Raw genomic sequence first — 24,052 nt, 5'->3', positions numbered from 1 at the left:
AAGGCTCAGGTGGCCCCAAGGATCCCATTACTGCTGTTGAGTGCTCACAGACCCCGGCTCAGCCCAGCACCTGTGTGCTGAGGCTTCCCTTTCCTGGGACACTTCTCGAGTCATGGCCTGGTCTCTGCATAGCTCCCGCATCCTCAATGCCACTATGCTTGAGGCAGCCCATAGCTGAGACACCTCGGTCCCTAACAACAGCTTTCTGTTTCTAGGGAGAACCTGGTGCCATGGGGCCACCTGGCCAGGAAGGGACACCAGGAAAAGAGGTAAATGAGGGTTCTCTGGGATGTGGCTGGGTCTGTGGGTGGAGTATCAGGAAGGGATACCCAGAAATTGTACCACAGTGGTCAGTGGTAGCTCTGTGAAGAGTACACACAAGTTATGTCCACGACTGATTGACACAAATGAGACCAGGACTTCCAGCCTGGTGGGTTAGTAGCTGTGGCTTACAGTCAAGAGGCAGCTTTCCTGGATTAATCATCCTTTGGTGGTACCAGACATGGGTCTGTTGGACCCACCCTAACATGGCTCGAGAGGCATTTGAGGGGTTCTGGGTTGTTTCTCCATCTCCTGTGTACTTCAGTGTTTACTGTACTCCTTAACCCCTCACCACCACCACTACTACCTGCTATTTTCAAAGCTTGTCTTTCAATCAGGAATTTAGTCAACAAACAGTAGATCTAATACAAACAGAGAATATTTCCATTCTGTGAGATTCAAACTCTTTGTAATTGTTTCAGCCATTTTAAAACTCTGATTTATCTGATCCAGGTGATTCTCACTTTTATTTGGTCTTGGAATCTATACAGACAGAATATTTCTTACCTGAGTTGTAGAAAGGGAAACCCTGAGGTCCAGAGAGGTTAAGGGCTTACTCGTGGTCTCATAGAGCCACAGGCTGAGGAATGAACCTGGAACTGACATCTTGCAACTCATTACCACACTCCCCAACCCAGGGACTGGCTGAACATCCTATGCAGTGTCCTGCAGGGCTGCCCGGGCATGTGGGGAGGGAGTGTGGTCTCCTGGGAATGGAGCCTGGGCAGAAGCAGGGCCTCCTGTCTGCCTCTGCATCACCAGGACCAGCTTGGGAGCTGGGAAGATGTCCCTTCCCTGTGGCTCTTGATTCTCTAAGCATAGTGGCTCTTTAGCTATCATGGGTTGAAGGACCTGGAAGAGACTGGGAAAATTTCTTATCTAGTTCCTATGTTTTTCCTTAGATTTTATACAGACAGGTGAAAGCAAAGGTCTCTCCAGCTCACCCCAGTGTGGCTTCTCAGTTGCTGAAGGGCAGTTTGAAAATCTTGGCCCACCCTTCTCACTGCCATTTGTAGAAAAGGCAGCCCAAGAACAGAGCCAAGCTCAGTTCACAGTCAGGCTGGAGCTGGGATGAGACCAGGGCACTAGCTCATAGACAAGTGCTTTCTTTGCCCTTCTTAACTCCATGATTCTTTAATTGTCCAAATCCATTTTCCTAGAGCACTTTCCTATTCACTTCGTGTAGGAGCATATCTGGGCTTCTGTGTTTTCATCCATGACTGAGGTAGGGCGATACCACATCATGAGGCTGCTCAGAAGGTTGTGTGCGGTGGTGAATCACAGCAGTTTGTACACTGGAAGGTGCTATGCTCATGGCTGGTGAAAGGTTTTACTGTTGTGTTGACTTGGGCAGGAATGGCTCCAGAGTACTGTCCAGTGAAACAGGATAAGAACTTCAAGGGAGTTTGTCTTCAACGCTTTCTTCTCTTGGTTTGCGATGGAGCCTCTTGATACCCTGGGGACCAGGTGGAGATGTCAGAGATGGTGAACACACACACACTAACAAGGGCTTGCAAGCAACTCTTCTTGCAGAGGAAAGGATCTTGTTAACTGGAGAGTAAAGTTGGGAGGCTGCTCCAGGGCCTCTTGGTGAAATCCAGTCCACATTTGAGGCTGAGCCTTCATGAGCCTCACACTGTGTCTCTGTGATGATGTGACTCCCTCTCTGTTTGTTCTAGGGTGACACTGGACCTGCAGGGCCACAGGGTCCCCGAGGACCGAGGGGCCAACCGGTGAGTTGCTTTGAGTGCATGTTTCTGGCTGCATGGCTGTTTCCATGGTGATGTTTAGTGGTTCACCCCAGTGCAGACATATGTGCAAGTACAGCTAAACAGGTGGTAAACAGACATTGCCTCAGACCCTACTGCCTTCCTCCAAGGAGCTGGGAGCCTCTGGACCTACCCTTTCTCATCCCAAAGCTGAAACATTGCCATCTGGCTGGGAAAGGCCTGCCTGACTCTCTTATCTGCTCCCTCTGGCTTTGTGCCATCCCGAGGACTGGGGCTTTCATCTCATACTTATTTTCTGCAGGTACTTTAACAAGTACCACAACCTGGAAGGCTAGAATAACAGAGGTGTGTATGTGTGTGTGCTCACAGTTGTGGAAGCCTGAATTCTAAGGTTAACGTAGCACTGGTCTTGGTTCCCATCTAGGGTAGGATCTGTCCCCTGTGACTCCGAAGCTTCTAAGAAATTGCTGGCTGTCACAGCTTTCCTTGGCCCCTAGACCTGTTTACATGCTTTTCTTCCCATGTGTCTGTCTCCTAAATTCCCCTTTTCATAAGGACACTAACTGTATGGGGTTAAGAGTCACCCTACTACAGTGCGAGCTCATGTTAACTACTACATGTACAAAGACCCTATTCTAAGCAAAGTCACATTCAGAGAGTGTGAGCATTGGAAGTGCAGGGCATGAATTTTGAGGAGCCACAATTCAAATACAACACTCCAAGTGTTGGTAAATGTTTTGACTATTATCCCTACCTGTATGTGCAACTAGGCAAATCCTTCTCTTATCTCTGAGTAACCTGAGATGGTTATGAAAGAGGAAGATAGAAAATAGCATGTAGGTACCTAAAACTGTGTAGAGAAAAGCAGGCAATCAAGAGAACTACTGAATAGGAGCTGTAGGTGGCAGGTGCCTGTGTAACAAGATTTGCTATTTTGTTATAAATTTTTTTAATAAGTAAAAGGAATTCTGTGCTCTAAAGACCATACAACAGCAAATGCCCAAACCAGTAGCATAGTCTTTTATTATCATTATTAAATACTGTTATTGCATGTGTCACACTTTTCTGTGACTGGCACTGCAGGATGTTTGTTTACATCAGTGTCAACCAAAACGTGACATCGGGGTGACAGTCGGCATCCTCTGCCCCACTATCATAGTTAGACCTCTGTTGTAATGTAGTGATCGACTGTTTGTCCTTTGCCTCCATTTATAGTTGTGATTGTGAACATGTGCACAGCTTGAAAACCTTCATTAAAATCTACAGCCCCACAGGGTTGGGGACGGCCCATATGACAACAACTCTATAACCACTGGCTTCTAAAAATTACCCGGAGATTCCATGCTTGGGAGTGCAAGAGGCATTAACACAGTTCATTCATTGAGTTTTCCCCAAACACTAAGCAGGTGCTACAATTCCCCATTTACCACTGAGAAATGGAGACACAGAGGGCAAAGTCACCTGCCCACAGTCACATAGCTGGTTTGCAACAGAGCCAAGATTCTGACTCAGGCCATCTGGCTTCAGAGTCTACAGCTGAAACACCTACCAGATCTGGGCCTGGGTATACCAGATCTTCCATCATAAAGGCCATTCTGGAAGGACTGGCCTTGAAACAGGAGTTTAAAGCTCAGAACATTTGGGGAGGGGTGTGGCCTCTGCTATCAAGCAGCAAGGGACACGGGGGGCTCCTTAGAAGATGGGAATGTGAGGAGTCGCCCCACAGCCCAGGAAGGAAACAGGTCCCAGCTCCAAGAGGCATCACATGCACAGAGCCCCGTGGCCCCTGTGTGGCACTGTATGCAAATGTGCCTTGGTTCTTACCCTTCCTGCCAGGGAAGAGCTGGAGGGAGAAGAATGAGAGATCATTTCCATAGGGATGAGGCAGAGCACATATTTTTAGAGGACACAGATGGATTGGTGGGTGGAGGGAACGAGGGAGGGGCGGCATGCGGCACTCTCTGGAAGGGCTGAGTTTGCATCCCAGCCGAGAAGATCGCTTGCTGCTCCTGCATCGGTCTGTACTATCGTAGCTCCAGGCAAGCCATGCTTTCTCAGTGCCTCAGTTTCTTCATCTATGATATAGCAATAAATACGTCTATGCTGCACAATTCTTGGGAAGATCTGGTGTGATTATAAATCACAACCCAGAAGCCATTTCCTTAATGCAGACCTGAGCAGTAAGGGATAGGGTTGGGGCAACTTGGCTCAAGCAGGTTGCTTAGCTGTTCAGTGTCTTGGTTTCCTTATTTGTAAAATGGAAACGATGTTGGTGTCCGATGGTAATGCATGTGAGGAAGGTCTGGTATGAAAGAAGTGCCCAGCGGAGATTGACTTAAATCACAACCCAGAAGCCATTTCCTTAATGCAGACCTGAGCAGTAAGGGATAGGGTTGGGGCAACTTGGCTCAAGCAGGTTGCTTAGCTGTTCAGTGTCTTGGTTTCCTTATTTGTAAAATGGAAACGATGTTGGTGTCCGATGGTAATGCATGTGAGGAAGGTCTGGTATGAAAGAAGTGCCCAGCGGAGATTGACTGCTTTTAACTGTAACATGTTTCTACGAAGCTGATGCATGTGTGGATACATGCTTCCCAGGTTTGGGGGCATCGGCACCTTTTGTTAAAGAGAGTGGTTCTCTAAGACACTCTTGGCTCATTCACTGAGCAGAGAGCCTCCTGTGTCTGGCAGTGCTCTGGATGCTGGAGACATAAAGAGTGGCAAGGCACAGATTTTGTCTTTGAGTTGCTCGTGGTAGGGAGGAGAGCCAGGCAGAGTGAAAGCATCAATGGGAATTAGCCCTCAGGGGTGAGGGGCAGAGGAGGCAGCCAACTCTGCCTGGGGAAGCTGAGCTGTGGAGTTTAGGCTCCACGGGAATTTGCCTGAGTCTGAAGGGGGATCACCAAGAGTTCTTTTTAGCTTTCTGACCTTGTACCACCCCGGAGGTTAAGGTATTTGTCGATGTTACTGAATGTGTACAAACACCCATCAGCTTAGGGAATGTTAAAACTGAGACAGTCAGTCCCAAAACCTAGAGTGAATGGACCTTCCACCCAGAGTGGCATGACTGCACAAAGCATTTTTCCACTTTGTGTGTCAGAATCTTCACCTATAAAATGGGGCTATAGTGGTGCCTGTGGTGGAGGAATAAAATGAGATAAACATGTGGACCTGCTCTCTGAGCCAAGAGTAGTGTGAGCAATTATTTGTAAATTTGGTTGTGCGAGATGGTGTGTTTCTTTCATAACAGCAGGAGTTGAAGGATGAATGAATATGGTCATAATTATTTACTGTGCCTGTGTTGTAGGAACCATTCACTGGGCTGGGCCTTTTTATACCCATGGCCTCACTTAACTTCATAACAACATTATGAATTAAGTATTGCAAGCTACTCCTACACGTTGAGAAATAGCCTCTGAGGAATGAAGTGGTTTGCTGAGAGCCATGCCGGCTGGAGTAAGAACAGAGTCTGTGATTTCAGGTGCTGCATATGCACTGATTTCTTTGTTCTGATGTTCTGCTCTGTGATTCCCTGGCACACCATTCTTGCAGAACAATGATTTCTGTTTCTTCCACCAGGGAAACAATGGATCACCAGGCTCCCCCGGCGACCCTGGCCATCCAGGAACTCCCGTGAGTATGAGTACTGCTCCATTAGTTGACCTGACAGCCACAGGGCCAGCTCAGCAAGGACGTGTGGCTCATGTCTCAGAGTGCCTGGTTTCTATCCCTGGTGCATCGGCAGGGAGATCTGGGTCTGAGTGGTAGAAATGGACTGGAGGCAAAGGCATCCAAGGAGGACTTTGTTCAAAGCTTAAAATACATGTGATTATGCCTCAGGCTGTCTGCTGTCTACAACCACAGGCATCTACAGCAATTAAACACTAGAAAATGTGTAACAGTGTGGCACAGTGGGTGTTTGATGGCTTTAGAGAATGAACAGGCAATCAGGTGGCAAACCTGACCTTCTCAAATGACAAAACACACAGCATGCAAATGGAGAAGGGGCCAGGGAATAGGGAGAGCAAGCGGGATCAGTGGGTGGGAAGCAGGAAAGAGGTGGTGTGGTAACCGGCAGCATCCAGGTCAGTGGATAGAGGATTCAGGGTTCAGGCCTGGTTGATGGGGAGATGTGGTAGAAAGAAAGATGGTTCTTTCATGGGTTGGATCTGAGATTGGATAAGTCCAAGCCTGGCCACAAGTCTCTGTCGAGCACAAATTTCTTTTATTTTTATTTACTAAAACTGTCAATCTTGTCCAGGAGGCTGACTTCAAATAGGGTGGGTCAAATAACAGTTTTCCAGGCAGTGTGTGAGCCCATCTCAGCCAGCTGACTGTTGGAGCTGTGGAATCAAGATGACTAGAAATTCACCAGTGCTGGGTAACTGGGCACTCAGTCACCCTGGAGGAGACCCTTTTCCTGTCCAACCAGGTATAGCAGTACAGAAGGAATCGGCCTCCCTGTTGATCTTAATGACTGCCCTGGTGGTGCCTATCACCCCGATGAGACATGTCAAACGGGGCAGGACTCACCCCATGCAAAGCTGACTCCAGAAAATCCAGGCCACACATGGTGGCTTCCAGAAAAGTTGAAATTGAAAAGTTCCCAAAGGCCTTTTTTAAAGATGGAGCCAATTACACCGTGAGGCTCAGCCTCTTAGCATTTTAGTGGAAAAAATACCGCCACCTCCCTGTGGGACTTTTTTTTGACACATGAGCGCGCGTGTGTGTGTGTATATGTGTGTGTGTGTGTGCTTTCTTGTACTGGGGATTGAACCCAGCATCTTCACACTGAGCTACATCTCCAGGGCTTTTTTATATTCTGTTTTGAGACAGGATCTCACTAAGTCACTATGTTGCTCAGGCTAGACTCAAGCTTCTGATCCTCCTGCCTCAGCCTCCCAGAGTGCTGGAGTTAGAGGCATATATCACCAACCTGGTTCCTGGAGGACTTCTTTTAGGTTGACTCACAACTGGGTGCTTCACTAAACACCTATCCCACTTTGTGTTTGTTGTGTTGGGTGAAAAGCCCATCAGCCATTTATGGAGCCATTTCTCCTCTTCCTCCCAGATGTAGCAATGCTCTTGATATTCCTGAGAACTACAGTGCTCCCTCACCCTCTCTTCTCCATCACAGGAAAAGGCCTTGTCTTCTGTTTGTGGGTATCTCAAGCCTTCAGAGTTGTGAGGAATCTGCTCGGGTTGACACTTCACCTTGAAGAATTAATTTCCTCTTTCCCCTCCACAGGGCCAGAAGGGAAGCAAAGGAGACAATGGCAGCCCAGGACTTCCTGGCTTCCTGGGTCCTCGTGGGCCTCCGGTAAGCAGGGGACCATGAGGCAGTGTCATAGTGTTGTGATGTGTGCTCAACGTGCCACACGTTTGTGGAGACAGTGGGGGACTCAGAGGTCCCGCCTACCCCAGTACTCCCTACTCTCGGTCGTTAGGAAGGTCTTCTAACAATTTTGTGCCTCATTGCTCCAATAGCTGTAGCAGAATCCTCAGCTCTCAGGACCACATGAGATGAATACTGTGAAGGGATTCAGTGTTGCCTGACCCAGCATGGTGCTCAGTAAATAGAAATAATTGCCATGGTGTGTGGTAGTGGCGGTCAGACTCCTAGAACTTGAAGGACCCTTGGAAATCATTTTAAAGATGGGCAACTTTGGGCCACAGGGTGAAAACTTGTAGGTGGTTTATCCAAGGCTATGTGCTAGGTTTGTGCTCAACTGGTGCTTGAATCCGTATCCTGACTTGACAGTTTGGTGCAGGGAGAAGCTGCTGGGCCTTCCCTGCTGGGCTCCACACCAGCCTCCTGTGCATTCTGCCTGGCTGGCTGTACCTGACAGTGCTGACTGCATGAGGGTTGTGTGTGCCCCACAGGGTGGAGGTTCTCCACACTGCCCCCATCCATCTCCTGTTTAGTCTTGCCTGCTGCAGTGTCAGCCCTTTCAGGCAGGGTCCCCTCTGTCACTATCTCCTGCCCTGCTGCCCACATACTGCTTGGCTCTCTCCACTGTTTACTCAGTTGCGTCCACACACTCACTTCTTTCTCCATCCCTTTGTTGATAAGCTGGCTGCCACTGGGTAGCCAGGTACCCACTTCTTACACCTAGCATCCCTTACCTGTGCATGCAGGAGGTCATTTTGCCAGGCCTTGCTGCACATCTGCCACTGTTCTGAGTACTTTACTAATACCAAGGCATCTAAGTCTCATGGAACCCCATGATGCAGGCACAACTACTCTTTCCATTTTACAGGAGAAGAAATGGAGGCACAGAGCACTAAAGGAGATCATAAAGACATTGTTCAGGATCACAGAGCTAATGAGTAGAGGAGCCAGTATTTGCCCTCAGAGACCAGTGTCTTCTTGGTGTCTTGCTTCACATGCTGTGAACTTGCTCCTCTGTCTGTCTGTCTTCCCACAAATGAACAATTTGTAAAGCTGATTTTCTGGAGGCTTCTGGATGGAACCAAACCTATTTCATTACCCAGAAGCCCAAAGCCTGGGGCTCCCCTTCCCACACTGGGTCTCTCCACCCTCGCCAGCAGAGAATGATACTCAGGATGTCCTCGGTCAGGTGGGACGGCGGTCACTGCCTTTGCTGGAATGTGACTTGAGTGAAAATGTCCTTTGTGAAGATAACTGTGTTACTTACAATATGCCATTGCTTCAGAACCAACCAGTAGTCTTTCGTGTCTCACAGGGAGAAGCAGGAGAGAAAGGCGTGCCAGGCAAAGAGGCAAGTATCACCCTGCTCCTCCCTTGGTGACCTTCCCACAGAGCAGAGGGCAGGGCACACGGGTGGGCAGACTGCAGTAGAAGGTTCTCCACTCACTCGGTGCTCTGCTGTCTCTGTGTGGAAATCATAAATGCTCTTTGAACAAAGGGGCTCGTGTTTGATTTTGCACAAGCTCTCACAGGTTCCACAGCCACTGGGATGCCATCTGGACATGTCTCTTTCCTTGTTTCCCCCTTGGTTTACACCCCATCAACAAGTTTGGTCAGCTCCAAATTCACAGGAGCCCTCTGTCCTGCCCGTTCCCTCCCCATTTTTTCTGCTTGGCACCTAGTTCAGTCTATCATCCTCTCTTTCTGTGACTATGGAAGTGGCATCTGGTGGCTTCCTCTCTCCAGCCTTGGCAAGCCAGGGGTCTGCGGACCATGAGGAGATCATGCCCCTTCACAGTTTAGACCTCAGCCTTGTCCTCCCTTGTATTCTCAGTGGCGTCCAGGATTCTCCAGCCCCCACTCAGCTCCTATCATTCTGGCATTGTAGGACCTGGAATGCCAAATTCTTTCCTTAGGGCCTCCTTTCAGAAAGCCCATAGCCTGCTCTTCCTCTTCCTTCCATGTCCACCTTCCTTGGCCAGCAGGGACAAAGCAGGTGCCCCTTATCCTGGCCCAGCCATGACCTGCTCACAGGACATATCATTCACACATTGAGGTATCGCTGCTCCCTCTTGCTTACTTGATTGAGATGGAGGAACATTACCCCCAGCTTCCATTTGTGAGGGTTTCGTCAGTGTCATGTGATTACCCTTGAGCTGCTCTCCACATCAGTGTTCTCTGGCTCCCTATAGCTTTTCGGAGGGCTAAGCAGGCATCCAAAGTCTTTGTAGACCTGACCACATGTCTTTTTCACATGCGCCTTCCTGCCTTTTGCTGGACCACACATAATGTCCCTCATTCCTCAGGGTTTGGTTTTCACTCTCAGTCTACGTGGAGCATCTTCCCTACCTCCTCTCTCTCTGTTAGATATAATCTGATCTTCAAGGTTTTGTGCCCACAACACTCAAACTCAGTTCTTTCTCCCAGGGCTGGGGAGCACCTTCACTTTCTATTATAAAAACCAAGTCCATCTATGTTGTGCTAGAATTCTGCCCGTGTCTGTATCTTAGCCGGGCTATAAGGACAGGGACCATGTCCCATCCTGCCCTCCCACAGGGTGAAGGTGGTGCCCACAAGAGTTGGGTGCAGTGAGTCTTTCTCCAAAGAGCTTGAGAACATTTGCCTCCTTGAACCAACACAGGCTCTGTCCCCTGCTGGCGGGACAGGAGCCACTGGGTGAGTTTGTTCCCCAACTATCAAGCCCTGTGCTTCGTACCTTTTGATACCTTTTGGAATGGGCAGGTGGATATGAGAGAAAGGCAGATGCCCAGGTCTCACTTTCCCAAAGCTTGTTTTCTGAGGGGAAATCAGACAAGTACACCTTTGCCCCATATCTGGGGAGAAGACACATGTCACCCAGCAGAAATGTGACCCAAACTTAAGAATGGAAATTTTCCAGAGGAATCAAAGGCTTGGCAAGGAGGGACCAGGGCACTGGGAGCAAAGAAAGAAAATCATCCAAGTAGGGAGAAGCAGAGGTAGCAGGGAGCCAGGCGTCTCAGCAGTGGAGATAGGGAACTGTCCCCCTTTGTGATGTACCTACCCCCAGGGGGCTGTGAGTATTTTTGAAGACTTGCCAGGTGCAGGCAGGTGGAGACAGCTTGCTGGAGGGGAGTCCGAGGCTGGGTCCATTAGTTATCTGGACAGCAGGAGGGGCTGGGGTACTGACACAGGGAAGATGGTGAGCAGGATCCATGGCTTAGCCTGTTCCCTGCGATAAGGACTGTAAATCATTGGAGTTGGCTGGACTAAAGTCAGCCGCAGCAGCAGGTACCATGCGTGCATATCAGATATCAATTGATGTTGGGCCTTGGGGCAACCAGGAGAAGGTTCAGAGGAATCCATAGAGGCTCAACCATGGGTAGGTGCTGTCCTTGGTCAAGGGTGGGAAGGGTAGGAGGAAAGGAGAGAAGAGGAAGAGAAGAGGGCCAGATTCTCCAGGTTTGTACAAACCAGGTAGAACCTTGGGGAACCTTGTTTCTCCAGGACCTTTGTACTTAGCATCCAGAGCTGAGGCCAGCGTGGTAGCCCTGGTGCAATGTTCCCTTGGTCTCCTTTCAGGGCATTCCTGGGAAGCCTGGAGAACCAGGGGCCAAAGGAGAAAGGGTAAGTGAGGGATGCGGGCACCTTGCACACACTGAGTGTGACCTTCCACAGTAGCAAGGGGACTTCAAGGCTGAGGTTTGTCCAGGGTGGTTCATAAGCGGCCCAGCTGGAGAACCATCTTACGCAGTGGCTGCTGATGACTATTCCCTGGGGAAAGGTGAAGCCCAACTAAGGGGGCTTCTTTACCCGCCCCCATATTTTTGTACTCAGTATTTTTCTGCTCTTCATTTTGGTTATTTTGAGGAATAAAATCATGATCATAATTACAAATGCAAAGGCAAGTGTGGGGGGATGTTGACAGATTTCCTCTCCCCCCGTGCAAATGTGCCTGGCTCCCAAAGTGCCTATTTGCTGGGAGTCAGATTTGTCCCTGGAGGTGACAAGGGAACAGATTTTCCCATAATGAGTTGCCTTGGTGCCACACTCAGACATTTCATTTCTCCAGAAACCAAGATGGAAAAGTGTGTGTGTGTGTGTGTGTGTGTGTGTGTGTGTGTGTGTGTGTGTCCAGTTTAGCCAGAGCGGGTGGGAAGCCTCCTCATACTCCTGATGGATGCTCCCTTTAGTGGCTCTGTATGTCTCCCTGGGCTGGTCCACAGGTCTGTGTTTGGTCAGCCTTCAAAGGCAGGGCCATCACTCCACCCCCACTTGTTTTCCTCAGTCCTGCAAAGAATTTATCTCAGCTTTCCTTGCAAGTTGGATGCGGGGAGAGCTGGCCAGGGTGGAGACAGGAAGCAGAATCTCAGGCACTGCACTGCTTTGAGCTCTCTTCCTCCCCACTGCCAAGGATTTGGTTCCAGTTTCCCATGGCTGCTGGTTCCCAAATGATGGAGCCTGGGGAGGGTTGGCTGAGAGGTGCTGGGTCCTCAGCAGAGCATTATTTGGGTCCCTTGAGCATTGCTGTGGGATGAGGGCTTGAGTTTTGGTGGGGAGTCAGGGAATTCAGACAGCAGATAGGAACCTCTTCTCTGATAGCAAATCAATAAAAGCAAAGCTTGTCTTTCCTTTACTAAGTGGTTTCAGGGAATAGTGCCAGGTGCCCTTAGGTTCCTAGGGATGTTTGAAATATGAGACACCCTTCTTACTGCAGAGTGACAGGAGACCTTTAATGAGTAAGAAATTCTGTTCACTTGTGCTAGGGGTGTGGCATCCAGGTGTATGAGGAACCAGAGTTTTTAAAGAACCCTGCACTCATGACCACTAAGAAAGATTACATTGGTCCCGCATAGTGCACTGCACCTGGATGACTAAAGGGGCTCCCTCAGATCTGGCTAAAGTAATCATTTCATTCATGGCTTTTCTGATTATTGTTGAAATTTTAGATAAAAAACAAGGACAACTAAACATGAAAACTGCGAAGAGCTGAGGCAGAGAAAGTTCTGTGTCCCTCCCATCCCCACTCTTGGCCTGCCCCTCCCTGGGCCCATGGCTGTGTATCTGCCTTCACCCCTAGGAGCCCTTGCACTGAGAACAAGGCTTGTTACACACATACCCCTACTTCCCCTGTACTCTCCCGACTCTAGAAAGATCCATCTCTCCACCTTTTTGCTTTTGCTCAGGTCACTTCCCCAGAAGTACACACCCTGGATACTGCTTCAGAACTGAGCAGTCTCCTTTCTCATGTTCCTGCCAAGGCACATTTCTAGTTATTATCTTGTTCCCCTTATTTCTATCCCTGGCCCTCCCTCTCTGCTGTAGGCTGGCAGTGGAGTTTCTTACACTCCTTGTCCATTAAGGTGGCTTCCATGTATTCGAATCCATTGACCAGTGGCAGGATCTGGTCAGCACAGTGACACATAGGCACCAAGGACTGGGCTTCCTGCCCTGGACTGCCGTGCTCCTAAACCACTGATCTTTCACCCCAGGCTCTGGGTTGGGGATGTGCCCAGGCAGTGAGCATGGCTGTGGGGTTGGCCTCAGCGAACACACCAGAGCAAGAGCCCCGTAGAGGGAAGGCCTGTGAAAAGGAGCCATGCATGTGCGTGTCCTCTAGCTGATAGAGGGCAGAGCTACACCCAAGTTGCAGGTGACAGCTGGCCTAGGCTCCAGGAGGGACTGAACTTCTGGGGTCAGCCTTGGAGTGGAAAGTTCTTTCTTCTAAGGTGTCAGATGAAAAGCCGTGCTCCTCCCTTTCATCCACTATGGATAATGAGCCCCCTGTATAGCCTTCCTTGATTTTTTATGTATAGCCAGCAAATATGCTGCAGACATTATTCCACACTTAGAATTTCTGGGTAGCAATACAGGTTGCTGAGCATCCACGGAGGCCCCTTGGCCACATCCCTGTGTTTTGGCGGCTCAGTGTGTTCTGAGCTGTGGAATGTGGCACAACTTCCTCCTGTGGCACATGCCAGTGACAGGCATGTGAGGGGCTCCCTTATGGATCCTGGAGTTGGGAAGTCACAGCTCTCCCTGAACCTCTGTAGATCTCAGCCCCTACTTCCTCATCTGTACAATGAGGATGTTGGTGGGATGATTCTTACCCCGAGTCACCCACAGGTCAGCCAGGACCAAGCCTCCCTGGGGTCTCAGGAGATGGCAGAAGCTGATCTCTGCCTGTTCTCTTTCCTTCCCTAGTACATATGCTCACGTCTTGTCTTCTTTCCAGGGAGACCCTGGGATCAAAGGCGACAAAGGACTGCCTGGTGGGAAGGGTCAGCCCGGGGACCCTGGAATCCCAGGCCACAAAGGCCACACAGGTCTGATGGGCCCCCAAGGACCACCTGGGGAAAGTGGACCAGCCGGGCCCCCAGGGCCTCCAGGCCAGCCTGGATTTCCCGGACTGAGGGTGAGGATGTTGGCCTTGCTGTGTGGATCAGGGGCTCTTCTGGGCCCATGGGAATCCAGGGAAGTGGGGCAACTTTTGGGGAGCAGGTTAAAGATGCAAATCTGTGGGGACTGCTGCATGTCCAGGGGAAGGGCCCCTTCTTCTCTGGGGCTGCCCTTCCTTGCTGCAAAAAAGGATAAGAAGATATTCTTCTGTTTTGCAATTCTTAAGTAAAATAGCTTAAGAGCTGCTCAAAAATATAGTCACGTCTGCCCAGATGGAAATAGTCCACTAGGCTTTGTGCCTCGAGCTGTGAGATTCTTCTACCCCAGGACACTGTACTAAGCTTACAGAGATAATGCCAGTTCCCAGTGGTCCAAGCTTTACTGTGGGATGGTTCCCCTTCTGTCCACAGCAGCCTGGCTGCCCTTCTCACTGTCTTCCTGGAATAGTCATTTATTGTCCTCAAATGTAAAAAGAAATGCTTCTTTACAGTCTTGGGTTTTTTCTTCTTTAATGTATTTTATTCTACTCACAAAATTATTGTTTTACAAAGCCTTTTTAGATGTACATTGGCTATAAAATGATAAAAGCCAACTGGCCTTGGTTGCATACTCTTAATAATTCCAGCACTTGGGAGGCTGAGGCAAGAGGATCTCAAATTCATACCCAGCCAGGACAATTTAGTGAGACCCTGTCTCAAAATTTAAACTAATAATAATAGTGGTAATAATAATAATAACAAAAAGACTTGGAATGTAGCTCAGTCCGAAGGTCCTCAGTTCAGTTTTCTGTTCTGGAAAGAAAAACAGGAAAAGTTGAGATCCCGGGGTGGACAGGTTGCTGGTGGGACCTGGTTGCCTAGTCCCTGCAACTGTCTTTCGTTCCTCAACAATACCCCCCCCAAGGGCTGATGCTCCCCAGCGCACAGGTGTGGGTAGCTCCATGGCCCTGCCAGTTCTGATGCTATGCAGTTTCGTTACTTTCTGGTGGCTGTGGTCTCCCTGAATCAGGAGGAAGGTGAGGGGCTCATCTGGCTTCCAGGGCCCTGGAGCCTTGCCAAGTTCTCCACATCCTGCTGCTGTGGGAAGTGAGGGGCTTCTGTGGCGATCACAAAGGAGTCCTGGCTAGGAAAGAACAAGAGAGTAAGGAAATAGAATCCAATTGTTGCATGCTAGGCGGTGGGAAGAGAGCAGGGCGTGGGAGGACCCAGCCTTGAGGGGTGGGATCTACCCTGAAGGTGTCAGGCAGGGGGACTGTCCTCATGAGTCCGTGAGGCAGAGGGACTGTGCTCCTAGGTCCTGCTGAGAGTCACTGCCACTGTGTGAGCTGAGGGGATAGCACTCCATCTCTCTGTTGGACAGACTCTTGTTTCAGTGCCCCAAGCATCAGTATTGGTTGCATACATGCTGAGAGCCAACGTGGACTTGGCAGGAAAAAGCAGACCCTGGGAAACCAAGGGGGGAAATGGTCAAGCAGGGAAATAAAACATGACTGTGCATGATAAGGCCACCCACAGGCTGTGTCCTGGAGTGGGTCAGGCAGGGAGATATTGGGGGCCAGACCTCCCAGGACCAGTGCCGGAAGACCGTGGGGTCATATTCATGGGCACAATGGGTTTGGCCAAAGAGAAGTCCAGAAAAGGAGATGGAAGGAAGTGGTGGGAAGGGCTGCAGTGGTTCAGAGAGTGGAGAGTCCAGGCCGCCATATACAGGGAGTGATGCTGCCTTATGACAGGCAGGGAGGGATTCTAGGTGTGTGGAGGGCAGTGCTGGGAGGATGTGCTTCCCTGTGTACAGGTTGCCCATGGATTTCCATGGACTTCTTGCTGTCTGAGTCATTAGGAGACTTGGGCAGCAGGTGTCACTATGAACATGAATAACCCCACCTGCCCTCTCCTAGGGGGAGTCTCCATCCATGGACACTCTGCGGCGGCTTATTCAGGAAGAGCTCGGGAAGCAACTGGAGAGTGAGTAGCTGGACTTCGTGATAGCCTTGCTTGCTTCGATCCTCCCTGACTGTCGCAGTAGGTTTGGAAGGTACCCGAGGAGCAGCTCACACATGGAGTTACGAGGAGGCTGGGGAAGACTTTGAGGACTCTTGCCTGATGCACAGATTTCCTCTGCAGAGCCCTCCTGGAATGGGCAGTCACCTTCTGCTTGATTGCCTCTAGCATCAGAGCTTGACATCCACAAAACCACCTCTTTTGGCATTGTTCACGTGTTCTGTGGGTTCGTCATTTATCTAACCAGTCAGGAGTTTGGGAGGCCTGCTGTGGACCCAGTGGACCCACCATAGATGAGGGGAGGAGACAGATCAGTAAACTGACAGTGGCTTCAGTCTCTAGGAGCAGTTCTGTAATTTACTCTGGCATAGATGGCACTGAAAGAGGACAGAAGAAAGTGCCTAAAGCAGCTCTGAGGCAGGGGACCAAGAGGACAGGCTTCCTAGAGGAGGGGATGTGATTCGTGAGCTGAGATGGGATGAGACCTTAGACTAGTGATGGCAAACTTTCTGGAGCTTTGAATGATAAACAGCAGGCTGTAGCATGTGTGCCATAGGTTTGCCACCGCTGCCCTAGACCTTTAGAACAATGTGAATCAGGAGGGGTTCTCAGCACCTGCACGTGTGACCATGGAAGCCCTCCCAACCTTATAAGGCAGGCATGATTGTAGTCCACAGGGTGAGGAGCAGAGATGCTGGGCACCTTCAACAAGGCTGAGGAGCTGGCGATGCCTGTCCAGGCTCCGCTCGTTGCTGCAGAATCTGTGCTCTTCCCTGCACCACCAGGCTCTCTTGAATAGTCGTCATCTCTACTTCCTCGCTGCTGGAAGGTTAAGAGAACAGGTCACAGAGGAGCCTGTGCAGGAAAGGAGAGGAATGCATAACTACTTTGCAGACCCAGATGGGCTAACGTGAGGGCACGTGTACCCATGGGGTCATGTCTTAGTGATTTTGCATCTTGTACATGCCAGACTCCATGCCAGGGGTGATAACACAGCAGGGAGGAAGATGACCTCCTTCCCAGCCCTCTGGAAGTCCAGGTGAACATGGCCTGTGCTCTGACACGAGAGGGCAAGACACCATGGCCTGGAGCAGATAGCAAAAGGGGTGTGTATGGGCAAGACAGGTGAGGAAGGAAGGTGTCTAGGCTGGGGTCGCACAAGTGGCTGGTCTGAAGGACTGGTGAGTGGAGAGCTCCGAGTCCTGCTGCCTGGTATTACATTTATTGGTGACAAAAATGGCCCCTGCCCTTGTAGAACCTCCAGTCAATAGTAGGAACAAGACATGTTCTGAACTTGCCTAGGTGAAAGCATCTGAGAAGCTAAGTCTTTTTCCAAATGATAGTTTGAGAAGGAAGCATCAATTCCATTCAAAATACACAAATCAAGGCTCAGGGGATTTGAGAAAATGCCCCGGTCACAGAAGTAGACCTCCGTATCCTCCTGACCTGTGAGTGAGCATAGGAAGAGCCAGTCAGCCAAGCCATCAGAAGCACTGCATTGGCCTGGGATTGCTGTAGAACACTAGGCTCTGTCTCGGCTTCACTGTCCCCCGGGTGGGTATGTGGACCTGGTTCTCTGACTGTGCAAACAAGGGTGGCTCTCAGGTGCCACTAGACAGGTACTGTCTCCCTGGTCAGAGAAAGGCACTCCAGGCTGGCTGTTAGATCAATCCTGTCACCTTTGTAGGGTATGTGCAGGGTGTAAGCATCTTCCTTGATCAGCATATCCAGCCCTTCGGTTTTGAATGAGGAATCCTATGTCCGAGAGAAAGGCACGAAGCAGCTTCCTATAAGCCACTTATCTCTCTCTAAGCGTGGGTTTTCTCAGCTGACAGTTGCAAGTGCTGCTGCTACTAGTGTGACCTATGCTACTGCTGCTGCCAGGACTACTCCTATTGCTACCGGCAGTGCTACTACTGCTGCTGTTAATATTACTGCTGCTACTGCTACAACTACTGTTGCTGTCCATGCTGGTAGTACTGTCATTACTACTGCCCAAACTACTATTGCTGCTGTCAGTATTATTGCTATTGCTTACCAGTATTACTACCACCACCAATACTGCACCTGCTGCCATCAGTACCACTACTACAGCCAAGACTGCTATTGCTTCCAGTACTAATACTACTATGGCCAATACTACTACTACCTCCCAAAATACTCCTACCGCTGCCATATTACTGCTACTATTGCTGCCACTATTACTCTTACTAGTGCTAATACTGATACTCCTCAAACAACTACAACTGCTGCTCATGGTACTGCTGCTGATACTACTACCACTGCTACTACTTCTCCTGGCAGTGCTATTCCTACTAATGCCCACATGTATATAACTGCCGCTCTGAGTTCGGCTGCTGTGATTGACCCTGGGATCTCCAGAGCACTGAGCCAGAGCCAGGCACTGTCTTCCCGGACTCTCTCATTTGCTTATCCTCCACCAACCAGCACAGTAGGCATTATCTCATTGCCTGCCTTTTACTAAAGGGGTGGCCAGGGCTGGGAGAGTCCACGTGGCTTGTCCAAGGTCACAGACTGCTGGTGATTGGATTTCTGGGGGCTAAACCACCTGAAGGGCATGTGCTGTGATGAACATGTGCATGTGAGTGACATTGGGGGCATTGGTGGTGTTAACGTATTTGCTATTGTCCCCTTTGTTCCTAGCTTTGCAGTCACTGGCCATTCTATCCTTTGCCTCTTCTTCATGGGATGTCTCTCTTGTTCCCACCCATAGGCAGACTTGCCTACCTCTTGGCCGAGATGCAGCCTGCACACGTGAAAGTCTCACAAGGCAGACCCGGACCTCCAGGACCTCCTGGAAAAGATGGTCTTCCGGGCAGGGCAGGGCTCATGGGGGAGCCAGGCCAACCTGGCCAGGGGGGTCTGGAAGGACCTTCTGGGCCAGTAGGTCCCAAAGGTGAGTGGGCACAAGAAGGAACTGCTCCGAAGCCTCACAGGACTAGCAGGAGCTGAGGGTGTGAGATGGACTGGGCTGAGCCTGAATTATTCATTCTGTCCTGCAGTGTGGGACACCCTGGATTATGGTGTCCTGAAGTTTTTAAAATATATTTAAGAGGTTTTCATACTTGATATTTTTGCAAAATTATGCTTCTGCTGTGAAGATTGAATCTGTTCCTTCCTGCTATTTTGTCCTCTCTTCATCTCCCCTATTTAAGTTTCAGGGGTCTAAGACAAAACACTTCTTCCTCCACCAAGTTTAGAGCTACCTGAGGGTTACAACATTTGGTCTCCATGCTTGGAGATCAGTACCAACTCTGAAATTGGATCTGATCATGTTGAGCTGCAACTAGCAATGGCTGCTAACTGGAAGACAGAAGGGCCTCCCCACCCAGCAAGGCTCTGGACAGCAGCAGGCCTCTCCCTCATTACAGAACTTGTCCCTCTACCCAACATGCCCTTCAGTGGGGTTAAAAGCTGTCCCTCTCTGCAGGCAGGCAGGGATGAAGAGCAGAGAGGAAGGACCCAAGACAAAGCTAGCAACTTGAAAATCCTCCATGTTGTTCCTTTGCTTCTGTGCACACACTCGTACACACACACAAAAATACAGTCAAGCATGGGTGGGAAAGAAGCATGTGGAACCATTTTTGCTGTTGCTAGGTAACATAATTTGGGCAGTGGATGACTATAATGTCTTCCTCTTATTTCCTTACAGTGATTTGTTTGCTTATTCTCTCTGTTTCTTTTAGTTGATAGGCTTTTTGTTAAATTTGTGTATTCCTAGTGTGACATATATTTGTTAATAAATATGAAATATGAAATAATTAAAATGAAATAATTGTTCATAAAAAGAATAAGGCAAGTGCATAGAAAGTGTCAGAGCATGGTGGAATACTGACTAAATGTAATAATTAAAATCATCGAAATGAGTGGTCTAAGGATCCCATGAACTAGTAGCAGAATTTAAATGATACATTCAGGAAATGTTTCAGAATTTACGTGGTGAAAAACTGGTTAAAAAAAGAGTTGAGAGAGTGAGGGAGTTTAATAGAATCTGTACAAGCTTAACTCCAGTCTAAATATCTTTTTTTTGGGGGAAATTATCCTCTGTCCTCTGAGTATCTGTCTTTTTTGTGCCTGTGATGGTTACTTATCATCTTCTGTCTTTGTTTCCATTTCATCTGTCCTATTAACTTCAAGGCTCATGAGAGCAAAGCTGCATCTTTCTTGTCATCTTAGGGGGCATATAGCATGTTGAATTGTGGATTCGTAGCCCATTCCTTCTCCAATGAGACTGAAATTAAATTCTTTGAGAACACAGGGAAGTGTAGATAGCAATGAGGGTATTTGTGTGGCTTCTGTATGTGCATGTGTGTGTGTGTGTGTGTGTGTGTGTGCGCGCGTGCATGCATTTGGTGGTAAGTTGTGCACATAAGTGATTTTGTACATGTATGTATGGAATTGACCAGGTGTGTGTTTGAGCTAAAGTTCCTTTATAAATATATATATATATATTTGAGCCTGTGTTTAAGAGGGAACTTCTATTTATTTTGGTGTTTGCCTGTGTGCATTCTGAGTGTGAGTGCTCTCCAGTGTGTGTGTGTGTGTGTGTGTGTGTGTGTGTAGCAGTGTGTGTATGGGAGCAAGGAACAGGGCAGTGTGGAGATTGTACAATCAGGTGTGAGTGATTCAACTTAAGGGCTGTGAGGTCACAGGCCCACAGCCTGTGGCTCCCTGATCTGTCTCCACCACTAAGCGTGTTTGTTTTTCTCAACAGGTGAGCGAGGAGCCAAAGGTGATCCAGGCGTACCTGGAGTTGGCCTCCGAGGCGAGATGGGACCCCCTGGAATCCCAGGTATGAAGTGCCTGGGGTCTTGGGAGGGTGGACATGTAGAGTAGGGAGAGAAACACATGGCCATGCTCATCCCTGTGGCTCTGTGGGGCTCAGGCTGGGTGGGGAGATGGGGCCAAGGTCAGCTGACCAGAAGACAGAGTACTTGCTTTTTATTAAATATTTCTTAAATTCTTGAGTTGCAGCCCAGGAATCAAAAATTCTGATAATTTATTGAATATTTCAAAATAGCTAGAAAAAAGGACTTTGATATTCCTAGCATAAAGAATGATACAGTTTTGAGGTGATGCATATGCTAATTGCCCAGATTTGATCTTGACATGTTATATAAATGTCCCCATGTTATATAAATGTAGTACCCCATAAATGCACGCATTTATTATATGCCAATTCAAAATAATAATAATAATAATAGCGAACCACCAAAAAGTCTTGAGAAATATCCCTGGGGAAAACAAAGCAAAACAAAACAACTGAAACAGACATGGGCTACATAAAGCCAGGCAGTGCTGGGGACAACTCTCCCTTTCGACATTCCTGGTGCACGATAACTTCTTATAAGTTGTAGGAAGCCTTATAGGAAAAAAGTGTTCATCTTGCTTAATTCTACCTTGTCAGGACTCACTACAAGTAGAAACTTCCTCCTGCACTACACACCTGTTCACGCCCTGTTAGGATTTCTCTGACTGTGCTTGGGAAGTACTGGCCATGTGGCAGTGGTCAGCTGTTCTGAGCTTGAGGGCCTCCTGGGTCTGGGACATTCAGTCCTGGAACTGGGATATACCCGGGACTTGGCCACTCTGCCCAGTGGCTGTGTGGGACAATTCCAGAACACAGTAGTAATCACACTGCAAGAGGCAGAACAGGTGTAGAAGATAGAAAAAAATTGTGTTTTTGTCAAACTCCACTTCACTGAGGTGTCTGTATTTTTTATTTAGTTCTAGTTTACCTGTTCTAATTTCCATATTTTCTGAATATGGGAACTCTACTCTAGATAATTTTAATCTTACTATTTATTATTTTATGACTTTCCAACTTCTGTACAGTTGGATATACACCATTATTTTTATTACAGAAGATAATTGGATGTAAATAATTTTACAGCTTGACTAATTCCAAGTAAGTTGTAATATGAAGAATATTTTAAGTAGGACGATTCAAATAAAGACAAAAAGTAAAACAGCACATTTAGAAGCAGGGAATTTATATCCAATTTTAACAAGTTGGTTCAGTGGCACACTTCAGTGATTTCCAGTGGGAGAAAAAAATAACACTGCTGGTCTGAAAACATGATGTATGTAGGACTATAGATTAAATATATGAAGGCACTAACAGAATATTAAAAGTCAAAAGACACTTTTAAGGTAAAAGTTTACTTTTTGTTTTATGAGGAGTATTCTAATGAGACTCAAGAAGAAAAATCACTACCAGAATTGGCCACAATACTTACCACTGAGCTTCCCAGTTTCCAAAGCCCTCCACCAAAAAAAAGCGAGAGATAGATTGCTTATATATGAAATTATGATATGTCTTCTGTAGCAGGGAAGAAGTTTGGGTCTCTTCACTGTTCATTTCTTATATCATGGGTGCTGACTTTAGCCATGATTTTTCAGAACAGGTTAATGTAGTCAAAATGTATCCTGTAGAAACATTTGAGAGAGTACAGCAGATTAGGGACAAGTTGCATGTTGGATAACAGAAGCTCACTGGGTGTGTCTGAGGATATGTGCATAGGGCTGATGTCGGGTGATCCGGGCTTGGGTTCCAATCAGAAGCCAGAGGCATCAGCAGTTCACCTTGTGTCTGAGGATCAGCAGCTGCTGATCTCATGCTAAGTGGGAGCGGGGAGAGCAGGGGCTTTGTTTGCTGGACGTGAGCTGAAAACCTTCTGTTTCTTTTACTCCTTGGGCCAGGTCAACCTGGGGAGCCTGGCTATGCTAAGGATGGAGTCCCAGGGACTCCTGGCCCTCAAGGAGAGACAGGACCTGCTGGACACCCTGGCCCTCCAGGCCCTCCTGGCCCCCCTGGCCTGTGTGACCCCTCCCAGTGTGCCTACTTCGCCAGCCTTGCAGCTCGGCCTGGCAATGTGAAGGGTCCCTAGAAGATTCTAGAAAATCAGAAGACTGCAATGGATTTCTGAAATTTGAACTCATAGCCTAATGGGACACCAGAGGCCTTGAAACATTTCAGCTCCTTCCTTCATTTCCTCCCTCTGTCTTTCCTTTTTTCTTTCTTTCCTTTCTTCCTTTCTTCTCTTTCATATCAATTTCTTGAGAGACCTCAGAATTACTAAAACCAACAGATGCTGCCGATTATCAGATTATTATTAATATTATTACTGTTAATTATTATATTATTATTTCAAATGCTGATGCCTGTGAGTGTTTTCCCTTTCCTCCCAAACTGGAAATTTGAGACAGTGGGCAAGAGGTGTTTCCAACTCCCCCAGTAGCACCATTGAAGCAGGGCTACCAATTTTAGAGACTCTTGGTGCTAGGAAGCCCTGACCAGACACTTGTAGAATTTACCTCTTGCCCCAAATGCAAACTTTAAGAAATGGAGCCGAGAAGCTTCTGCTACCAGCTGTGTGCAGAACCCACTCAGAAGGACATAATCTCCAAATCCCCACTTCCCAGGAAAGCAGGAAGAAGGATGTGCAGAGATGAAGAATGTTCTGCTCTGTGTGGGGAAAGCACAGCAGAGAGCAGCATTGGCCCTCGGTGGACAGCCAGCCTCCGCAGTGTTTCAGCAAGGAGGTGGTATTACAAGGGTAGGCAGAGGCTCCATGGGATCCTATGTCTGAGCCACCGGTGGGAAATAGAGATTGAAGCAGCAGCTGGATTGTGAATTTGCTTTCATACCATGGGTAGTGTGCCTTTGTATTCCTCTTGTTGGTTCCCATCATATTAATTGTCAAATAAAAGTGTTCAGTGGCCACCCTAGTTTCCTTGATGGTGGGCTGTTGGCTGGGGCGCCGACCAGAGCTGAGGACTCTGTCCAGGTTCTGACTCTGCAATAATTGCATTGGCTGTGTGTGTGTGTGTGTGTGTGTGTGTGTGTGTGTGTGTGTGTGTGAGACATGCCTGGCATGGGCAGGTGCTCAATAAACCCCAAGTTTCCTTCTTAGCCCTCTTGATGGTTGCTTCTTGTCTCCAGCATCCCCCTGAATGTGAAAGCCTCAGGCCTAGTGGATGAAACTTGGTCCCAAGTCTCTAGGTTCAGTCTCCAGGCAGAGGGAACGAGCCAGTGAATATGTGAATGTGACCGGGCTGGCTGGGTGATTCACTTTGCGAAAGCAGCTCCATAGTTTATATTAGGGAAGCAGACATTGAGGTATGTGGGACCAGAGTGGGCAGAGGGCACAGCACAATAGAGATTCATCCTGGGAGACAGTGTGTCTATGAAGCAGGGATCGGCCCTTGGC

General features: G+C 48.5%; 1 protein-coding gene across 1 annotated transcript in view; it reads left to right on the top strand.

Moving 5' to 3' along the window:
* Nucleotides 1–23,560, top strand: part of Col22a1 (collagen type XXII alpha 1 chain) — a 255,687-nt gene extending 232,127 nt beyond the window's left edge. Inside the window, exons 56-66 of the mRNA XM_033759289.1 lie at nt 216–269; nt 2,001–2,054; nt 5,628–5,681; nt 7,297–7,368; nt 8,756–8,791; nt 11,002–11,046; nt 13,655–13,834; nt 15,716–15,782; nt 18,553–18,735; nt 20,554–20,631; nt 22,542–23,560. Coding sequence (XP_033615180.1) covers nt 216–269; nt 2,001–2,054; nt 5,628–5,681; nt 7,297–7,368; nt 8,756–8,791; nt 11,002–11,046; nt 13,655–13,834; nt 15,716–15,782; nt 18,553–18,735; nt 20,554–20,631; nt 22,542–22,729 — 1,011 coding nt within the window. The 3' untranslated portion in view covers nt 22,730–23,560. The remainder of the gene's footprint in view (nt 1–215; nt 270–2,000; nt 2,055–5,627; nt 5,682–7,296; nt 7,369–8,755; nt 8,792–11,001; nt 11,047–13,654; nt 13,835–15,715; nt 15,783–18,552; nt 18,736–20,553; nt 20,632–22,541) is intronic.
* Nucleotides 23,561–24,052: the final 492 nt, after the last annotated feature.

Source organism: Fukomys damarensis, unplaced genomic scaffold (genome assembly GCF_012274545.1).
Source record: "Fukomys damarensis isolate Sample0158 unplaced genomic scaffold, DMR_v1.0_HiC HiC_scaffold_5, whole genome shotgun sequence".
NCBI classification, from domain to species: Eukaryota; Metazoa; Chordata; class Mammalia; order Rodentia; family Bathyergidae; genus Fukomys; species Fukomys damarensis.
This window is presented reverse-complemented; position numbering and strand designations above follow the sequence as displayed.